Raw genomic sequence first — 22,225 nt, 5'->3', positions numbered from 1 at the left:
ACTATCAGCTGTGTATCCACCTGACTTCTCCTCAACGCAACTGATGGTCCCAACCCCATTTATAAGGCAAGAAATCCCACTTATTAAACCTGACAGGGCACACCTGTGAAGTGAAAACCATTTCAGGGGACTACCTCTTGAAGCTCATCAAGAGAATGCCAAGAGTGTGCAAAGCAGTAATCAAAGCAAAAGGTGGCTACTTTGAAGAACCTAGAATATGACATATTTTCAGTTGTTTCACACTTGTTTGTTATGTATATAATTCCACATGTGTTAATTCATAGTTTTGATGCCTTCAGTGTGAATCTACAATTTTCATAGTCATGAAAATAAAGAAAACTCTTTGAATGAGAAGGTGTGTCCAAACTTTTGGTCTGTACTGTATGTCTGGGGCTATATGTAAGGGACTATTTTCAATGCAGGAAGGATGGGGTTAATTGTAGAATATTCTGGAAGATGCAAGTGCCTGACTGTCTCATGTAGCAAGCTGCTGCCCACCCACAGAAAGGGAATAAAGTGCTCCAGATAAGTTTGACATTTGTGGGCTAACCCCTATAATAACCTTAAATCAAACTTTGCTGAAAATAGTTTTGGGAAAACTCATTATAGTTCCATCAAATGTGTTTGACAGAAACTCTTGTGCAATTTACATAAAAACTCTAAGTGGATACAATTCTGTCATATTCGCTGTATAAATAGACAAAATAGATAAATAGGAAAAAAAGAATAAGCTTAAAGGGGTTTTCTGAGATTTTAATACTGATGACCTATCCTCTGGATAGATCATCAGTATCTAATAGGTGGAGGTCTGACACCCGGGACCCCCTCTAATCAGCTATTCGAGAAGGCAACCGCACTCACAATAGCGCCCCAGCCTTCTCGCTGCTTTCCCTAGGCCGAGTGACGACACATTCATCGGTCATGTGGCCTAGGCGCAGCTCAGCCCCATAAAAGTGAATGGGGTGAGCACGATACCAGGCACAGCCACTGTACTATGTATGGCGCTGTGCTTGGTAAGCTGCAAGAAGGCCACAGCGTTCACAGGAGCGCCGGTGCCTTCTTAAAGGCCTGATTGGTGGGGGTCCCGGGTGTCAGACCCCCACCGATCAGATACCGATGACCTATCCGGAGGATAGATCATCAGTATTAAAATGTTGGAAAACTCTTAACTCTATTCCTTAAAAATATATGGAATTGGCTCTCGTTTCACAACTTTTGTATAAAAAGAGAACACAAACCTTGAAAAAACATCTCACATGATTGAAGGCTAGAAGGAGTTAACATTTTTTGGAGACATGTCTTCCAGCAAGGAATCTTACATAAAATATTTTTTTGGTTAACAGTCCTGGGTTTCCAAATCCCACAGCAGCTCCACTCTTCCCTGTAGTTCATCCTGTGGAATTAGTCTTCTTTGGCCAGCAGAATTTCGCTCATCTGCTTATCAGACACAGACAGATCTTGGCAGCACCCTATGGCTTGACTTAGGTAGACCGCAAGAATATGTTTGCACTGAAAATAACAATAAGAGCCTGGTTTAATCAAGATGCAAATACCATATTGTATCATGCATTTTTTTTTTTACTAGATAATTTTTCTTGAAAAATGTATAAAGAGACAATACAAGCAAAGTATTGACAACTTTCAAAACATAGAACTTATATTGAACCCCCCCAATTTCCCAAAAACATACTGCAAACCGTATGCCACATTCTAAAAAATGCTTTATAAGTGAGGCACCACAGGAACATCCGGTTCAAGGAATATTCCCCATGGACTGGGAGGACAGAGGTGATCACGTGCGTTTGATTCAAGGCAGTTCTTCAGTATCAGAGTTAAAGGCTATGACCATTAGGAAGTCAGATTTGGCAGAGTTCGAGATTATAGACCTGGAGCCGCTAGCCGTCTATCACAGAGGGCTTCGTATTTAGAGAGGCATTTCCTCTTCAAATAGACTCCTTTCTCTAACCTGAGTTGATGAATTCATGTTTAGTGGGTGGATTAGGCTGAATCCTGTAACAAGCTATCAGTTTACAAGCCTGGAACAATGTTCTTTGCTATAAGATCAAATGAAATATACAGAATGCTTCCCAAATAACGTCCAAAACCCCTTTCCAATACATTTTCAGTTTTGTGTACTCCTAAAGGATATGTAGTAGAGGAGCACAATCCAAACCACAGCACGGACAGAAGGAGCTGTTTCTAATCTCAGTTCTACACAGGAATAGAAGTGTCCTAAAAACCCTGTGAATGAGTAAGAGTTATGACATTCATTGAGTCTCACACACTGATAACTGAGGAGTTACAGGATTTTTATGAGATTTAGAACTGATGACCTATCCTCAGGATAGGGGGATGACTTATCCTCGGTGGGGGACTGTCACCCCAGACCCCTGCCAATCAGCTGTTTGAGAAGGCAGTGGCTCTCGCAGTAGCACCGCAGGCTTCCCTCAGCTTTTCCTAGGCCAGTGACAAAACATTCATCGGTCACATGTCCTAGGCACAACTCAGCCCCATTCAGAAGTGAATGGGGATGAGTTGTGATACCAAGTGGAACTGCTATACTATGTACGGCGCTGTACTTGGTGAGCACAGAGAAGGACACGGCACTCACAGGAGTGCTGATGCCTTCTCAAACTGCTGATTGGTGGGAGTCCCGGGTGTCGGAACCCTACTGATAGATACTGAGGACCTATCCAGAGGATAGGTCATCAATTCTAAAGTCTTGGAAAACACTTTTAGGGTCCATTCACACGTCCGTTTTTTCTTTCCTGATCTGTTCCGTTTGTTCTGGAACAGATCTGGACCAGATCTGGACCCATTCATTTTCAATGGATCCTGGAAAAAAACGGACAGCACAATGTGTGCTGTCCGTTTCCGTTGTTCCGTTCCGCATGTCCGTTTAAATATAAAACATGTCCTATTCTTTTCCTGAAAAATCGGATCCTGGTACAATACAGTCAATGGATCCGCAAAATACGGATGACATACGGATGTCATTCTGTATGTCATCCGTTTTATACGGAATCCGTTCCTGGAAATTACATTTAAATTTTTTTTAATTTTTTTTTTAAAGAAATCCAAACAACTTTATTTGCTTATTGAAATTTATACATGTTTCCGTTTTTTGCGGATCCGCAAAAAACGGATGACATACGGAAACATTTTCAGGAACAACGGATCCGCAAAAAACGGACAGAAAATCGGATTATAGAAAAATACTGACGTGTGAATGTAGCCTTAAGGTAAGTAGAGTTGCAAGAAAAAGTATGTGAACCCTTTGGAATGATATGAATTTCTGCACAAATTGGTCATAAAATGTGATCTGATCTTCATCTAAGTCACAACAATAGACAATCACAGTCTGCTTAAACTAATAACACACAAAGAATTAAATGTTACCATGCTTTTATTGAACACACCAGGTAAAAATTCACAGTGCAGGTGGAAAAAGTATGTGAACCCTTAGACTAACGACATCTCCAAGAGCTAATTGGAGTGAGGTGTCAGCCAATTGGAGTCCAATCAATGAGATGAGATTGGAGGTGTTGGTTACAGCTGCCCTGCCCTATAAAAAACACACACCAGTTCTGGGTTTTCTTTTCACAAGAAGCATTGCCTGATGTGAATGATGCCTTGCACAAAAGAGCTCTCAGAAGACCTACGATTAAGAATTGTTAACTTGCATAAAGCTGGAAAGGGTTATAAAAGTATCTCCATGTCATGGTCTTACCTGCTTGCTGCTCTCCTTCGTTTGACATGTGCTGGCGGCCATCTTGGGTCCTGGGTTTCTTGTAGCCTTCCACCCTGCGGCTCCTCCTTCCCCTGGGAGGAGCTGGATGCCTAGCTCATATATATAGGAGGTCTGTGGCTTCAGTTCCTTGCTTGGTCCTCTTGTGTTCACATGCTTCTAAGACTGCTGCTGCTTCTGGTTCCTGATCCTGGCTTCGTCTGACTACCCTGCTGGTTCCTGATCCTGGCTTCGTCTGACTACCCTGCTGGTTCCTGATCCTGGCTTCGTCTGACTACCCTGCTGGTTCCTGATCCTGGCTTCGTCTGACTACCCTGCTGGTTCCTGATCCTGGCTTCGTCTGACTACCCTTCTGGTTCCTGACCTCTGGCTTCGCAAAGACTCTGCTCGGTTTCACCATCCGTTTGGACTTTTGCTTTACAGCTTTATTTTCAATAAAGTCTTCTATTTTCACTTATCTCTTGTTGTACGTCTGGTTCATGGTTCCGTGACATTAGGACCAAGCCATGAATTCTGACGGTACAGGGCCATCCTCGCTACCCACGCTGGTTGCCAGACTTGATCAGCAGGATCACCTGTTGGGTCGGTTCGCTGTGGCGTTGCAAACCCTGCTTGAACGCACGGCTCATTTCGCTCCCGTTGCCGATGGGTCGGTTGTCGCTCCTGGGCTCGCTCCTACTGCCGCTCCGGTTGTTGCGCCAGAGTCTACCCCGACACCTGTTGTTGCGCCTGCGGTGTTTCGGGGTATGACCGGTTCTGCCCCTCTTCCACAGCGCTTTGGGGGAGAGCCAACTCAGTGCCGAGGTTTCCTTAACCAGGTGGGCATTTATTTCGAGTTGCTGCCACATGCCTTTCCTACTGAGAGATCAAAGGTGGGCTTCTTGATCTCGCTGCTCTCGGACAAGGCCTTGGCCTGGGCCAGCCCTTTATGGGAGAACAACAATCCGGTGGTTGCCGAGTTTTCCGGTTTTGTTGCTTCTCTTCGGAAGGTATTCGATGTGCCGGCTCGTGCTGCCTCTGCTGCGAAGCTCCTTATGTCCATCAGACAGGGTTCACGATCCGTAGCTGAATACGCCATTGAGTTTCGTACCCTGGCAGCAGAGGTGGGCTGGAATAATGAGGCTCTGGTCGCTGCTTTCTCTCATGGTCTCTCGGATGCCTTGAAGGATGAGGTTGCAGCTAAGGACCTACCAGTTGAGCTCGAGTCTCTTATTTCTTTCCTGATTTTGATTGACACCAGACTCAGGGAGAGACCTTCCTTTAAGGAGAACCTGCGGAGGTCTTCTAACAGATTGGTGCCTACGTTTGCTGTCCCACCCGTGCCTCCCTCTCCTCCCACGCCTCCTGGGGATGACTTGTCTGGGGGTGAACCCATGCAGCTGGGGTTTGCTCGCCTGTCCGAGGGGGAGAGGGCACTCCGGAGACGCGAGGGCCGATGCATGTACTGTGGTCTCGGTGGGCATTTTCGGTTGGCATGTCCGAACCGTCCGGGAAACGCTCGTACCCTGAGATCCTGTCGGGGGCAGATCTTGGGTGGAGTCTCCTCGTCCCCGGTTTCCCGTGTTGACAAACCACTGATCACTGTTGTCCTCTCCTGGGTCGGGGGCTCGGTGACGACCCAGGCGTTGGTGGACTCTGGTGCTGGTGGTTTGTTCATTGATAGTGTGTTCGCTGCCGCCAATTCCATTCCTCTGCAGGCTCGAGGTTCCCCACTGGCTCTTGAGGCGATAGACGGCAGACCCCTTCTGCCGCCACACGTGACTCATGAGACCCTTCCAGTGGGGATAGCCATTGGTGCCGTTCACAGAGAGTCGGTCTGCCTCCAGGTTATTTCGTCTCCACACTACTCGGTGGTCTTGGGGTACCCCTGGCTCCAGAAGCATAATCCGACTTTCGATTGGAGATCGGTCGAGATCCTCTCGTGGTCACCGCAGTGTGGGGCTAGTTGCATCCATGGGTCTGTCAAGTTGCTGTGTACTTCCTCGGACTCTCTGTTGCCTCCTGAATACGAGGAGTACCGGGATGTATTCGATAAGGTGCGCGCGGTTGCCCTACCTCCGCACCGCCCATACGATTGTGCCATAGAGTTACAATCTGGTGCCGTTCCTCCTCGTGGCAAAGTCTATCCACTGTCGGTAGCGGAGAATGAGGCCATGGAGGAGTACGTGAGGGAGGCGCTTTCACGCGGACACATTCGCAAATCTTCGTCCCCGGCAGGGGCTGGATTTTTCTTTGTGAAAAAGAAGGGCGGTGAGTTGAGGCCTTGCATCGATTACAGGGGTCTCAATCGCATCACGATCAAGAACGCTTACCCGATACCCTTGATTTCCGAGCTGTTCGATCGCCTTAAAGGGGCCACGGTCTTTACCAAACTCGACCTGAGGGCGGCATATAACCTGGTAAGGATCAAGGCGGGCGATGAGTGGAAGACCGCGTTTAACACCAGGACCGGTCATTACGAATCCTTGGTTATGCCCTTTGGGTTGTGCAATGCGCCCGCAGTCTTTCAGGAATTCATCAACGATGTTTTCCGTGACCTGTTGCAGCAGTGTGTGGTAGTCTATTTGGATGACATCTTGGTATATTCTGAATCCATGGAGGCCCACATTCTGGATGTCAGACGAGTGTTGCAACGGTTACGAGAGAACAAGCTGTTCGGTAAGCTTGAGAAATGCGAATTTCACCGATCCCAGGTAACCTTCTTAGGTTACATCATTTCCGCTGAGGGGTTCTCCATGGATCCTGAGTAGGTTTCGGCTGTCTTACAGTGGCCCCAGCCCAGTGGTCTTCGTTCCCTGCAGCGCTTTTTGGGCTTCGCCAATTATTATCGGAAGTTCATCAGGGACTTTTCCATGCTGGCCAAGTCTCTCACGGATCTGACCAGGAAGGGCAGTAATTCCCAGGTCTGGCCGCTCGAGGCCATCCGAGCTTTTGAGGCCCTAAGGTCCGCCTTTGTGTCGGCTCCGATTCTGTCGCATCCCAACCCTGGGTTGCCCTTTGTCCTCGAGGTGGACGCGTCTGAGACGGGAGTAGGCGCCCTTCTGTCTCAGCGTAGAACACCAGAGGGTCCTCTGCTTCCTTGTGGGTTTTACTCCCGGAAACTGTCTTCCGCGGAGTGCAACTATCAGATTGGTGACAGGGAGTTATTGGCCATCGTGCAGGCCCTTAAAGAATGGAGGCACTTGCTCGAGGGTTCGGTGGTTCCGGTTCTCATCCTGACGGACCACAAGAATCTGACCTACCTTTCTGAGGCCAAGAGATTGACACCACGTCAGGCCAGATGGGCTCTGTTCTTGTCACGTTTTAATTACGTGGTCTCCTACCTACCCGGTTCCAAGAACATCAGGGCGGATGCCTTATCACGGCAGTACTCCGAGCTGTCCAGGGAGGAGTCGATTCCGACTTCGGTCATACCTCCGAATCAGATCCTGGCCGCCATTCGCACCAGCCTGACCTCTCCCCTGGGTGAGCAGATTTTGGCGGCTCAATCTGGTGCTCCCTCTGGGAGACCCAACGGCAGATGTTTTGTGCCTGAGGAGTTGCGCACTCGGTTGTTGCGAACCTACCATAACTCCAAGACCGCGGGGCATCCTGGAAAGAATCAGCTGTCCTGGGCTGTTTCACGTCTGTTCTGGTGGCCTTCCCTACGTTCCGACATCGCCGCATATGTAGCGGCATGCTCCGTTTGTGCCCAGAGTAAGTCCCCTCGGCACCTTCCGTTGGGCCTTCTGCAACCCATAGCCACCGGGGAGCGCCCATGGTCACACCTGGGGATGGATTTCATTGTGGACCTCCCTGCATCCCGAGGCCATACGGTCATTCTCATGATTGTGGATCGGTTTTCCAAAATGTGCCACTGTGTTCCTCTCAAGAAGTTACCCTCTGCACAAGAGTTGGCCACGATTTTTGCCAGGGAGATCTTCCGGTTGCACGGTTTGCCTAAGGAGATTGTGTCGGATCGGGGGAGTCAGTTTGTGTCCAGGTTCTGGCGCGCCTTTTGCTCCCAGTTGGGGATTCATCTCTCCTTCTCCTCGGCCTACCACCCTCAGTCCAATGGGGCCGCAGAACGATCCAATCAGGCCTTGGAGCAATTCCTTCGTTGCTATGTCTCCGATCACCAAGACAATTGGGTTGACCTCCTGCCTTGGGCTGAGTTTGCCAGGAACACGGCGGTGAACTCTTCCTCTGGGACGTCTCCCTTCATGGCCAATTATGGGTTCCAACCTGCCGTGTTACCGGAGGTATTCTCTCCCCAGGATATTCCGGCTGTGGAGGATCACCTTTCCGTCCTACGTGCTTCTTGGGTACAGATCCAGAAGTCCCTTGAGGTCTCTGCGCAGCGCCAGAGATTCCAGGCTGATCGCAGACGAGCGCCTGCTCCTTCCTACCAGGTCGGAGACCGTGTATGGTTGTCCACCCGCAACCTCAACCTTCGAGTGCCCACTCCCAAGCTGGCGCCTCGCTTTGTTGGTCCCTTCCGAGTGCTTCGCAGGGTAAACCCGGTAGCCTATGCCCTTGCGCTTCCTCCTGGCATGCGGATCTCCAACGTGTTTCATGTCTCCCTGTTGAAGCCACTGGTGTGTAATCGTTTCACTTCCTCGGTTCCTCGGCCTCGTCCGGTCCAAGTGGGCAATCGTGAGGAATATGAGGTGAGCAATATCCTGGACTCACGCCTGGTCCGCGGTCGGTTGCAGTTTTTGGTCCATTGGCGTGGTTATGGTCCAGAGGAGCGTTCCTGGGTTCCCTCCGCAGATGTCCATGCTCCTGCCTTGCTCCGAGCCTTCCACGCACGCTTCCCTCAGAAACCGTTTTGTGCTCCGCGGAGGAGGGGCCCTTGAGGGGGAGGTACTGTCATGGTCTTACCTGCTTGCTGCTCTCCTTCGTTTGACATGTGCTGGCGGCCATCTTGGGTCCTGGGTTTCTTGTAGCCTTTCACCCTGCGGCTCCTCCTTCCCCTGGGAGGAGCTGGATGCCTAGCTCATATATATAGGAGGTCTGTGGCTTCAGTTCCTTGCTTGGTCCTCTTGTGTTCACATGCTTCTAAGACTGCTGCTGCTTCTGGTTCCTGATCCTGGCTTCGTCTGACTACCCTGCTGGTTCCTGATCCTGGCTTCGTCTGACTACCCTGCTGGTTCCTGATCCTGGCTTCGTCTGACTACCCTGCTGGTTCCTGATCCTGGCTTCGTCTGACTACCCTGCTGGTTCCTGATCCTGGCTTCGTCTGACTACCCTTCTGGTTCCTGACCTCTGGCTTCGCAAAGACTCTGCTCGGTTTCACCATCCGTTTGGACTTTTGCTTTACAGCTTTATTTTCAATAAAGTCTTCTATTTTCACTTATCTCTTGTTGTACGTCTGGTTCATGGTTCCGTGACACTCCAAAAGCCTTGCTGTTCATCAGTCCACGGTAAGACAAATTGTCTATAAATGGAGAAAGTTCAGCACTGCTGCTACTCCCCCTAGGAGTGGCCGTCCTGTAAAGATGACTGCAAGAGCCCACGCAGACTGCTCAATGAGGTGAAGAAGAATCCTAGAGTGTCAGCTAAAGACTTACAAAAGTCTCTGGCATATGCTAACATCCCTGTTAGCGAATCTACGATACGTAAAACTCTAAACAAGAATGGATTTCATGGGAGAATACCACAGAGGAAGCCACTGCTGTCCAAAAAAACATTGCTGCACGTTTACAGTTTGCACAAGAGCACCTGGATGTTCCACAGCAGTACTGGCAAAATATTCTGTGGACAGATGAAACCAAAGTTGAGTTGTTTGGAAGAAACACGCAACACTATGTGTGGAGAAAAAAAAGCACAGCACACCAACATCAAAACCTCATCCTAACTGTGAAGTATGGTGGTGGGGGCGTCATGGTTTGGGGCTGCTTTTCTGCGTCAGGGCCTGAATGGATTGCTATCATCGAAGGAAAAATTAATTTCCAAGTTTATCAAGACATTTTGCAGGAGAACTTAAGGCCATCTGTCTACCAGCTGAAGCTCAACAGAAGATGGGTGTTGCAACAGGACAACAACTCAAAGCATAGAAGTAAATCAACAACAGAATGGCTTAAACAGAAGAAAATACGCCATCTGGAGTGGCCCAGTCAGAGTCCTGACCTCAACCCGATTGAGATGCTGTGGCATGACCTCAAGAAAGCGATTCACACCAGACATCACAAGAATATTGCTGAACTGAAACAGTTCTGTAAAGAGGAATGGTCAAGAATTACTCCTGACCGTTGTGCACGTTTGATCTGCAACTACAGGAAACGTTTGGTTGAAGTTATTGCTGCCAAAGGAGGTTCAACCAGTTATTAAATCCAAGGGTTCACATACTTTTTCCACCTGCACTGTGAATGTTTACAAGGTGTGTTCAATAAAAACATGGTAACATTTACAGTAATTATTTGTGTGTTAATTGTTTAAGCAGACTGTGATTGTCTATTGTTGTGACTTAGATGAAGATCAGATCACATTTTATGACCAATTTGTGCAGAAATCCATATCATTCCAAAGGGTTCACATACTTTTTCTTGCAACTGTATGTCGGTCCATTGCTTATTAGATAAGGCTACTTTCACACTTGCGTTGTTCAGGATGCATCAGGATGTCTTCTATTCCGGCAGCATTCCGTTTTGTGACCAGACACAAAACTGCAGCAAACTGCGTTTTGTGTCCGGTCATAAAAAAAAAAAAAAGGATCCGGCACTGAAAACAATGTAAGTCAATGGTGATAGATCAGATTTTTTAGGAGCCTTAAAAAACGGATCCGTCACCCATTGACTTTCAATGTATTTAGTGACAGATCCGTTTTTCTCCGTTTTGATTTCACACAACCGCATCCTAACAGAACGGATGCATCCTGATGTGCAAAATCAAAATGGATCCATTTAATTCCGGTATTGAGATCCTCTGCCGGATCTTAATACCGGAATTAACAACGCAAGTGTGAAAGTAGCCTTAGGAGATGAGCCCTTTGGTGCCGCCCTGAATCAGAAAGTGCTGCAGGAAAGGGACAGAAACACACCACAGGACCCTCTCTAAATTGTGCATAGTTGTAAGAACTAGTAAAATGTAGTATGTAGTCATTCAAACTTGGACCTGAGTTGCTCAAAAGATTAAAATCCCCGTCCCATAGGGAGAAGCCCTCCAATTGAAACATTTCCAGTAATATGGGATTGCGCTACATGGTGTCCAATTCTCTAAATTTATTCCACACCTTACACATAACGACTCATGCACATGACTATGTCCATTTCTGCACAAGAATAGGACATGTACCATCTTTTTTGCGGAACAGACATATGGATGCGAACAGCACACATCTTTTGCGACACCACTGAAATGAATAAGTCCGCATCCAACAGCAAAAAATGCGGATCAGATGTGGATCAAACATATGTACACGAACCCTAAGGCTGATTGTAGGGATCTGTGGGTCATTTAAACCTAGTATACCCGACTCCAACAGAGCAATAGGAGTTTTCTGTCCTGCGATAGTGGCTACTACAGGGAGTGCAGAATTATTAGGCAAGTTGTATTTTTGAGGATTCATTTTATTATTGAACAACAACCATGTTCTCAATGAACCCAAAAAAACTCATTAATATCAAAGCTGAATATTTTTGGAAGTAGTTTTTAGTTTGTTTTTAGTTTTAGCTATTTTAGGGGGATATCTGTGTGTGCAGGTGACTATTACTGTGCATAATTATTAGGCAACTTAACAAAAAACAAATATATACCCATTTCAATTATTTATTTTTACCAGTGAAACCAATATAACATCTCAACATTCACAAATATACATTTCTGACATTCAAAAACAAAACAAAAACAAATCAGTGACCAATATAGCCACCTTTCTTTGCAAGGACACTCAAAAGCCTGCCATCCATGGATTCTGTCAGTGTTTTGATCTGTTCACCATCAACATTGCGTGCAGCAGCAACCACAGCCTCCCAGACACTGTTCAGAGAGGTGTACTGTTTTCCCTCCTTGTAAATCTCCCATTTGATGATGGACCACAGGTTCTCAAGGGGGTTTAGATCAGGTGAACAAGGCCATGTCATTAGATTTTCTTCTTTTATACCCTTTCTTGCCTGCCACGCTGTGGAGTACTTGGACGCGTGTGATGGAGCATTGTCCTGCATGAAAATCATGTTTTTCTTGAAGGATGCAGACTTCTTCCTGTACCACTGCTTTGAGAAGGTGTCTTCCAGAAACTGGCAGTAGGACTGGGAGTTTAGCTTGACTCCATCCTCAACCCGAAAAGGCCCCACAAGCTCATCTTTGATGATACCAGCCCAAACCAGTACTCCACCTCCACCTTGCTGGCGTCTGAGTCTGACTGGAGCTCTCTGCCCTTTACCAATCCAGCCATGGGCCCATCCATCTGGCCCATCAAGACTCACTCTCATTTCATCAGTCCATAAAACCTTAGAAAAATCAGTCTTGAGATATTTCTTGGCCCAGTCTTGACGTTTCAGCTTGTGTGTCTTGTTCAGTGGTGGTCGTCTTTCAGCCTTTCTTACCTTGGCCATGTCTCTGAGTATTGCACACCTTGTGCTTTTGGACACTCCAGTGATGTTGCAGCTCTGAAATATGGCCAAACTGGTGGCAAGTGGCATCTTGGCAGCTGCACGCTTGACTTTTCTCAGTTCATGGGCAGTTATTTTGCGCCTTGGTTTTTCCACACGCTTCTTGCGACCCTGTTGACTATTTTGAATGAAACGCTTGATTGTTCGATGATCACGCTTCAGAAGCTTTGCAATTTTAAGAGTGCTGCATCCCTCTGCAAGATATCTCACTATTTTTGACTTTTCTGAGCCTGTCAAGTCCTTCTTTTGACCCATTTTGCCAAAGGAAAGGAAGTTGCCTAATAATTATGCACACCTAATATAGGGTGTTGATGTCATTAGACCACACCCCTTCTCATTACAGAGATGCACATCACCTAATATGCTTAATTGGTAGTAGGCTTTCGAGCCTATACAGCTTGGAGTAAGACAACATGCATAAAGAGGATGATGTGGTCAAAATACTCATTTGCCTAATAATTCTGCACGCAGTGTATTCTCGCAGAAGAGTCCAGATTGTGGTGTTGGTTCCAACCCTTTAGATCTTCCAGCTGTGAAGCAATGGGACAACCTGCCAGAGTTTTTCCCTCTTTGTGTATTATGCAATGTTAATCACTCCGAAATTTCTTAGTAACGTCTTCTCAAATTCTGGGCTTATCTGGATATTGAAGAATGTCACAAACAACAAGAAACCATACAGCAAAGGAAAGAACAGCAAGTATCAAAAGATGAGAACAAAAACTTCACATCAATATAAAAAAGACAAGTAGGAAAAGATCAGATTCTGAATCTTGAGCCAATGTACTGGGAATCACTGGCGTCGATGATTCATTGCCTGATGAGTATTCAAAAGAGCACGGCCACATGTGCCAAATTTTCTGAAGTGGAACTGCATGCACAAAATCCACATATTTTATAGCAAAATACGCACATGCATGACAAACCTGTGGGATGTAAATGTAGATTTCTGCTGCAGATTTCAACCTTAGGCCTCCTGCACACGACCGTTGTGTGCACCCGTGGCCGTTGTGCCGTTTTCCTTTTTTTTTCGCGGACCCATTGACTTTCAATGGGTCTGTGGAAAAATCGGAAAATGCACCGTTTTGCAGTCGCATCCGTGATCCGTGTTTCCTGGCCGTGAAAAAAATATGACCTGTCCTATTTTTTTCACGGCCAACGGTTCACGGACCCATTCAAGTCAATGGGTCCGTGAAGGAACACGGATGCACACAAGATTGGCATCCGTGACAGCAGGGGGCAGTCATGTACACAGTTCTTTTAGTATATTCTAACCTGAAGCGTCCCCATCACCATGGTAAAAGATCATGTGACGTACCATGTGATGACCGGAGTGACGTCATCCCAGGTCCTTGAACTATAGTTAATGCTCACCACAGGTCCTATACAGTAAAAGAGACAGACGGAGATGCCGGGCTACGCGATCAAGTGGACTAAGGTGAGTTAAATGATTTTTTATTTTTTTTTAACCCCTCCAGCGCTGTTTTACTATGTATTCTGTATTCAGAATGCTATTATTTTCCCTTATAACCATGTTATAAGGGAAAATAATAATGATCGGGTCTCCATCCCGATCGTCTCCTAGCAACCGTGCGTGAAAATCGCACCGCATCCGCACTTGCTTGCGGATGCTTGCGATTTTCACGCAACCCCATTCATTTCTATGGGGCCTGCGTTACGTGAAAAACGCACAAAGAGGAGCATGCTGCGATTTTCACGCAACGCAAAAGTGATGCGTGAAAATCACCGCTCGTGTGCACAGCCCCATAGAAATGAATGGGTCGGTATTCAGTGCGGGTGCAATGCGTTCACCTCCCGCATCGCATCCGCGCGGAATACTCGCTCGTGTGAAAGGGGCCTAAGTGAGGCATCAAGTCACAGTAGAAAAGGAGAAACAAGCCCCTTGCGGTGACAATGGTCACTGGCAGAGCTGATCCATGTCCTTCATGGTGGGGGGTACTCTGTGATCACACTATTGCCAAGTCTAATAGAAGCAGAGGCCTTGCTAAAGGAATGTTTCACTAAATTGGCAGACATGCAAAACTACAAAAGACAGAAGCAGGGCCAAGGAAAGGGTGATGATGAAAAACTACCTAGCGCTGTGCTCAAACTACTCAACACATGGCAATTCCATGACTGTCAGTGTACTTCCTCTCTTGTGTGTTCTGACATGGTCTGATTACCTGGTGACTAATCCAGCTTGCTGGTGAAATTCTCCTTGTTACGGTGCTAATGTAAAAGCCAAACATTGAAGAGAACCTGACACATTGCAATTTTTAGCTAATGAAGTGGAAACAACAGTATTGTAGGATAATAACTAAGGGGCACATTTATTAAGACCGGCGTTTTAGACCCCTATACCTGGCGGTGGATCCGCCGAAGTTATGAAGAGGCATTGGCCGCTACACACAGTGCCTTTCAAAAGTATTCACCCCCTTGACTTTTTTCCGATTTTGTTACATTACAGCGCCTTAAGTTCAGTGTTTAGTTAACCACTTCCCATCTGGGCCATTTGCCCCCTTCCTGACCAGGCCTAAGTTTGCTAATCTGACATATCTCACTTTATGTGGTAATAACTTTGGAACGCCTTTACTTATCCAAGTCATTCAGAGACTGTTTTCTCGTGACACATTGTACTTCATGATAGTCATAAATTTGAGTCAATATATTTCACCTTTATTTATGAAAAAATCCCAAATTTACCAAAAATTTTGAAAAATTTGCAATTTTTGAAATGTCAATTTCTCTGCTTTTAAAACAGAAAGTGATACCTCATAAAATATTTATTACTTAACATTCCCCATATGTCTACTTTATATTGGCATCATGTTGGAAATGTCATTTAATTTTTTTAGGACGTTAGAAGGCTTAGAGGTTTAGAAGCAATTCTTCAAATTTTTAAGAAAATTGACAAAACCCACTTTTTAAGGACCAGTTCAGGTCTGAAGTCACTTTGTGGGGCCTACATAGTGGATACCCCCATAAATGACCCCATTGTAGAAACTACACCCCTCAAGTTACTTAAAACCGATTTTACAAACTTTGTTAACCTTTTAGGCGTTCCACAAGAATTAAAGGAAAATGGAGATCAAATTTAACTTTTAATTTTTTCTTTAACACATCGATGGTTAACAGCCAAACAAAACTCAATATTTATTACCCAGATTCTGCGGTTTACAGAAACACCCCACATGTGGTCATAAACCCCTGTATGGGCACACGGCAGGGCGCAGAAGAAAAGGAACTCCACATGGTTTTTAGATGCCATGTCCCATTTGAAGCCCCCCTGATGCACCCTTACAGTAGAAACTCCCAAGAAGTGACCCCATTTTGGAAACTAGGGGATAAGGTGCCAGTTTTATTGGTACTATTTTTGGGTACATATGATTTTTTGATCATTCATTATAACACTTTATGGGGCAAGGTGACCAAAAAATGGTTGCTTTAGCACAGTTTTTATTTATTTATTTTTACAGCGTTCACCTGAAAGGTTCGGACAAGTGACAATTTTATAAAGCAGATCGTTACGGATGTGGCGATACCTAATATGTATACTTTTTCTTATTTATTAAAGTTTTACACAATAATTGCATTTTTGAAACAAAAAAATTATGTTTTAATGTGTCCATGTTCTGAGAGCTATGTTTTTTTTAATTTTTTGAGAGATTTTCTAATGTAGGGGCTCATTTTTTGCGGGATGAGGTGACGGTTTTATTGGTACCATTTTGTGGGACATACGCCTTTTTGATCACTTGGTGTTGCACTTTTTGTGATGTAAGGTGACAAAAACTGCTTGTTTTGACACCGTTTTTTTTTTTTTTTTTTTTTACGGTGTTCACCCGAGGGGTTAGGTCATGTGATGATTTTATAGAGCTGGTTGTTACGGACGCGGCAATACCTAATATGTATACTTTTTTTAAATTAATTTCACTTTAACACAATAATTGCATTTTTGATACCAAAAATGGCTTTTTTCGACAGTTTTAAAAAAAAAATTTATGGTGTTTATCGGACTGGGTCGATCATGTGATATATTTATAGAGCCGACCGTCACGGACGCGGCAATACCAAATATGTCTACATGTATTTTCTTTTCTCAATTTTTTTTTTTATTCCTTACTTGGGGATTTTTTTTAACACTTTATTTAAAAAAAATTTATTTTACACTTTTCGTCCCCCATAAGGTCATACAAGACATCTGGGGGACATTTACTTCACTTCTTTTTTTTTTTGCACTGTTGATTTCTCGTGTAACTGGGGCTGACATAGTACCCCAGTTACAGGGGAAATACACCCCACCAGAGAGGCTGTACAGCGCAATACAGCGCTGTACAGCCTCAGTGCAGGGCTGATCGAGGTCACTGAAAGACATCACACAGCTCCTGCACTGTCCGGTCCGGGCGATCACATGACCGCCAGTCCGGAACAGGAAGCGCATAGCGAGCGCTGTGTATGCAGCGATCCAGAAGGCAGGGACACCTGGGCACTGTCCCTGCCTTCTCTCTGAATTGCCCGGCATACACATGCGCATAGCGCTTCCTGCTCTGCATACACAGCGCTCGGCGAGCGCTGTGTATGCAGCGATCCAGAAGGCAGGGACACCTGGGCACTGTCCCTGCCTTCTCTCTGGGTTGCCCTGCTGTCACTGACAGCGGGCAACCCGATCAGCAGCTGCACGATTAGCGTGCAGCTGCAGTTTCTGAATAGACGTTCTGGAACATCCATTCAGAAATAGAGAACCACCTCCCGGACGTTTATAGTCTATGGGCGGACGGGAGGTAGTTAATCTGAATTTTATGTGATGGATCAGAACACAATAGTCTAAGTTGGTGAAGTGAAATGAGAAAAATATATAAATAAAACTATTTACAAATAGAAAACAGAAAATTGGCATGTGTGTATGTATTCACCCCCTTTGTTAGGAAGCCTATAAAAAGCTCTGGTGCAACCAATTGCTTTCAGAAGTCACATAATTAGTGAAATAATGTCCACCTGTGTGCAATCTAAGTGTCACATGATCTGTCATTACATATACACACTTTTTTTTGAAAGGCCCCAGAGGCTGCAACACCTAAGCAAGAGGCATCACTAACCAAACACTGCCATGAAGACCAAGGAACTCTCCAAACAAGTAAGGGACAATGTTGTTGAGAAGTACAAGTCAGGGTTACGTAATAAAAAAATATCCAAATCTTTGATGATCCCCCAGGATCAATATCAAATCTATCATAACCAAATGGAAAGAACATGGCACAACAGCAAACCTGCCAAGAGAAGGCCGCCCACCAAAACTCACAGCCCGGGCAAGGAGGGCATTAATCAGAGGGGCAGCAAGGAGACCTAAGGTAACCCTGGAGGAGCTGCAGAGTTCCACAGCAGAGACTGGAGTATCTGTACATAGGACAACAATAAGCCGTACGCTCCATAGAGTTGGGCTTTATGGCAGAGTGGGCAGAAGAAAGCCATTACTTTCAGCAAAAAACAAAAAGGCACGTTGTGAGTTTACGAAAAGGTATGTGGGAGACTCACAAAATGTATGGAGGAAGGTGCTTCGGTCTGATGAGACTAAAATTTAACTTGTCGGCCATCAAAGAAAACACTGTCTGGCACAAACCCAACACATCACATCACCCAAAGAACACCATCCCCACAGTGAAACATGGTAGTGGCAGCATCATGCTGTGGGGATGTTTTTCAGCAGTCGGGACTGGGAAACTGGTCAGAGTTGAGGGAAAGATGGATGGTGCTAAATACAGGGATATTCTTGAGCAAAACCTGTGATTTGAGGCTAGGACGGAGGTTCACCTTCCAGCAGGACAATGATCCCAAACACACGGCTAAAGCAACACTAGAGTGGTTTAAGGGGAAACATGTAAATGTTGGAATGGCCTAGTCACAGCCCAGATCTCAATCCAATAGAAAATCTGTGGTCAGACTTAAAGATTGCTGTTCACAAGCGCAAACCATCCAACTTAATGGAGCTGGAGCAGTTTTGAAAGGAGGAATGGGCAAAAATCCCAGTGGTAAGATGTGGCGAGCTCATAGAGACTTATCCAAAGCGACTTGGAGCTGTGATTGCCGCAAAAGGTGGCTCTACAAAGTATTGACTTTAGGGGGGCGAATAGTTATGCACATTGAGTTTTTCCGTCATTTTGTCCTATTTGTTGTTTGCTTCACAATAAATAAAAAAACATCTTCAAAGTTGTGGGCATGTAACGTAAATTAACTGATGCAAATCCTCAAACAATCCATGTTAATTCCAGGTTGTGAGGCACCAAAATACAAAAAAAGTCAAGGGGGGTGAATACTTTTGCAAGGCGCTGTAACTTCAGCAGATCCTCCTCCGCTTCTACAGGTGAAACTCGAAAAATTTGAATATCGTGCAAAAGTCCATTTATTTCAGTAATGCAAATTAAAATGAATTGCATTAATGCAGCTTAAAATTAGAATTTTGTGAAAAGGTTCAATATTCTAGGCTCAAAGTGTCACACTCTAGTCAGCTAATTAGTCCATACCCCCTGAGCAAAGGGTACCCGAGATTGTGACTTTGGGGTTTCATAAGCTGTAAGCCATAATCATCCAAATTATACCAAATAAAGGCTTGAAATGTCTAGCTTTGCATGTAATGAGTCTCCGTGATCCGTGATCTGTGTTTCCTGTCCGTCCAAAAAATACCTGTCCTATTTTTTTGACGGACAACGGTTCACGGACCCATTCAAGTCAATGGGTCCGTGAAAGAACAAGAACACAAGATTGGCATCCGCGTCCGTGATCCGTGGCCGTAGGTTACTTTCATACAGACGGATCCGAAGATCCGTCTGCATAAAAGCTTTTTCAGAGATGAGTTTTCACTTCGTGAAAACTCATATCCGACAGTATATTCTAACACAGAGGCGTTCCCATAGTGATGGGGACGCTTCTAGTTAGAATATACTACGAACTGTGTATATGACTGCCCCCTGCTGCCTGGCAGCACCCGATCTCTTACAGGGGGCTGTGATCCGCACAATTAACCCCTCAGGTGCTGCACCTGAGGGGTTAATTGTGCATATCATAGCCCCCTATAAGATATCAGGGGCTGCCAGGCAGCAGGGGACAGACCCCCCTCCCTCCCCAGTTTTAATTTCATTGGTGGCCAGTGCGGCCTCCCCCGGCCCCCCCTCCCTCTATTGTAATATCATTGGTGGCCAGTGTGCGGCCCCCCCTCCCTCCCCTGTAGTTAACACATTGGTGGCCAGTGCGGCCCCCCCTCTATTGTATTATCATTGGTGGCCAGTGTGCGGACCCCCCCGGCCCCCCCTCTATTGTATTAATATCATTGGTGGCCAGTGTGCGGCCTCCGCCCCCCCCCCCCCCCCGATCATTGGTGGCAGCGGAGAGTTTCCGATCGGAGTCCCAGTTTAATCGCTCTGGGGCTCCGATCGGTATCCATGGCAACCAGGACGCTACTGCAGGCCTGGTTCCCATGGTTACTTAGCAATATTACAATATTAGAAGCATCATACTTACCTGCTGCGCGGTCTGTGACCGGCCGGGAGCTCCTCCTACTGGTAAGTGACAGATCATTAAGCAATGCGCCGCACAGACCTGTCACTTACCAGTAGGAGGAGCTCCCGGCCGGTCACAGACAGCTCAGCAGGTAAGTATGATGCTTCTAATATTGTAATATTGCTAAGTAACCATGGCAACCAGGCCTGCAGTAGCGTCCTGGTTGCCATGGTTACCGATCGTAGCCCCAGCGATTAAACTGGGACTCCGATCGGAACTCTCCGCTGCCACCAATGATCGGGGAAGGGGGGGAGGAGAGAGGGGAGGCCACACACTGGCCACCAATGATATTACAATAGAGGGAGGGGGGGCGCACACTGACCACCAATCATAATACAATAGAGCGGGGGCCGCACACTGGCCAACAATGATAATACAATAAAGGGAGGGAGGGGGGGCCGGGGGAGGCCGCACACTGGCCACCAATGATATTACAATAGAGGGAGGGGGGGCCGGGGGAGGCCACACACTGGCCACCAATGATAATACAAAAGAGGGAGGGAGGGGGGGCCGTGGGTGAGCGCCGCACACTGGCCACCAATGATATTCAAACTGGCGAGGGAGGGGGGTCTGCCCCCTGCTGCCTGGCAGCCACTGATCTCTTACAGGGGGCTATGATATGCACAATTAACCCCTCAGGTGCAGCGCCTGAGGGGTTAATTGTGCGGATCACAGCCCCCTGTAAGAGATCGGGTGCTGCCAGGCAGCAGGGGAGAGTTCCAATCGGAGTCCCAGTTTAATCGCTGGGGCTACGATCGGTAACCATGGCAAGGACGCTACTGCAGGCCTGGTTGCCATGGTTACCTAGCAATATTACAATATTAGAAGCATCATACTTACCTGCTGAGCTGTCTGTGACCGGCCGGGAGCTCCTCCTACTGGTAAGTGACAGGTCTGTGCGGCGCATTGCTTAATGATCTGTCACTTACCAGTAGGAGGAGCTCCCGGCCGGTCACAGACAGCGCAGCAGGTAAGTATGATGCTTCTAATATTGTAATATTGCTAAGTAACCATGGGAACCAGGCCTGCAGTAGCGTCCTGGTTGCCATGGATACCGATCGGAGCCTCAGAGCGATTAAACTGGGACTCCGATCGGAACTCTCCGATGCCACCAATGATCGGGCTGGGGGGGCTTTTGGGGGAAGAGGGGAGGCCGCACACTGGCCACCAATGATATTACTACAATAGAGGGGGGACGGGGGGGGGGGGGCTGCACACTGGCCACCAATGATAATACAATAGAGGGGGGGCCAGGGGGGCCGCACACTGGCCACCAATGATATTACAATAGAGGGGGGGGGGCCGGGGGGGGGGGCGCACTGGCCACCAATGAAATTAAAACTGGGGAGGGAGGGGGGTCTGCCCCCTGCTGCCTGGCAGCCCCTGATCTCTTATAGGGGGCTATGATATGCACAATTAACCCCTCAGGTGCAGCACCTGAGGGGTTAATTGTGCGGATCACAGCCCCCTGTAAGAGATCGGGTGCTGCCAGACAGCAGGGGGCAGTCATGTACACAGTTCGTAGTATATTCTAACTAGAAGCGTCCCCATCACTATGGGAACGCCTCTGTGTTAGAATATACTGTCGGATATGAGTTTCACGATCTAACTCATATCCGACAGTATATTCTAACATAGAGGCGTTCCCATGGTGATGGGGACGCTTCAAGTTAAAATATACCATCGTATTGGAGAAAACTCCGATCCTATGGTATATTAACTCCTGACTTTACATTGAAAGTCAATGGGGGACAGATCCGTTTGAAATTGCACCATATTGTGTCAACGTCAAACGGATCCGTCCCCATTGACTTGCATTGTAATTCAGGACGGATCCGTTTGGCTCCGCACGGCCAGGCGGACACCAAAACGACTTTTTTTTCATGTCCGTGGATCCTCCAAAAATCAAGGAACACCCACGGACGAAAAAACGGTCACGGATCATGGACCAACGGAGCCCCGTTTTGCGGACCGTGAAAAAATACGGTCGTGTGCATGAGGCCTATCTCATATGTTAGTTTCACATTTTAATTTGCATTACTGAAATAAATGAACTTTGCATATTCTAATTTTTCGAGTTTCACCTGTATATGTAAGCCAGCTTCCTTGCTGTCTTACATTTAGACCATTTTTTACGCCTAAAACAGGCGTAGAAAATGGTAAATGAGATGGGCCTGCCAGCCCTTCCCCGCCCATTTTTTTAGACCTGGCATGAGCAGGGAGTTGCAAGTTGCAGATTGTGGTGCAAAGGACCTTTGCGCTGCAATCTGCGCCAGAAATACGCCTAAGGCTACTTTCACACCTGCGTTAGGCGCGGATTCGTCTGGTATCTGCACAGACG

The 22,225-nt window shown here is 46.7% G+C and overlaps 1 protein-coding gene across 2 annotated transcripts in view; it reads right to left on the bottom strand.

Moving 5' to 3' along the window:
- Nucleotides 1-1,067: 1,067 nt before the first annotated feature.
- ZSWIM7 (zinc finger SWIM-type containing 7) overlaps nucleotides 1,068-22,225 on the bottom strand; it is a 181,320-nt gene continuing 160,162 nt past the window's right edge. For both annotated transcript variants that reach the window (XM_040423374.1, XM_040423375.1), the window contains exon 6: nucleotides 1,068-1,509. In XM_040423374.1, the coding sequence (XP_040279308.1) occupies nucleotides 1,402-1,509 (108 nt within the window). In that variant the 3' untranslated portion in view covers nucleotides 1,068-1,401. The remainder of the gene's footprint in view (nucleotides 1,510-22,225) is intronic.

The sequence above is a fragment of the Bufo bufo genome, chromosome 3 (assembly GCF_905171765.1).
Source record: "Bufo bufo chromosome 3, aBufBuf1.1, whole genome shotgun sequence".
NCBI lineage: Eukaryota > Metazoa > Chordata > Amphibia > Anura > Bufonidae > Bufo > Bufo bufo.
Note: the sequence above shows the minus strand (reverse complement) of the source record. Positions and strands in the feature narration are given on the sequence as shown.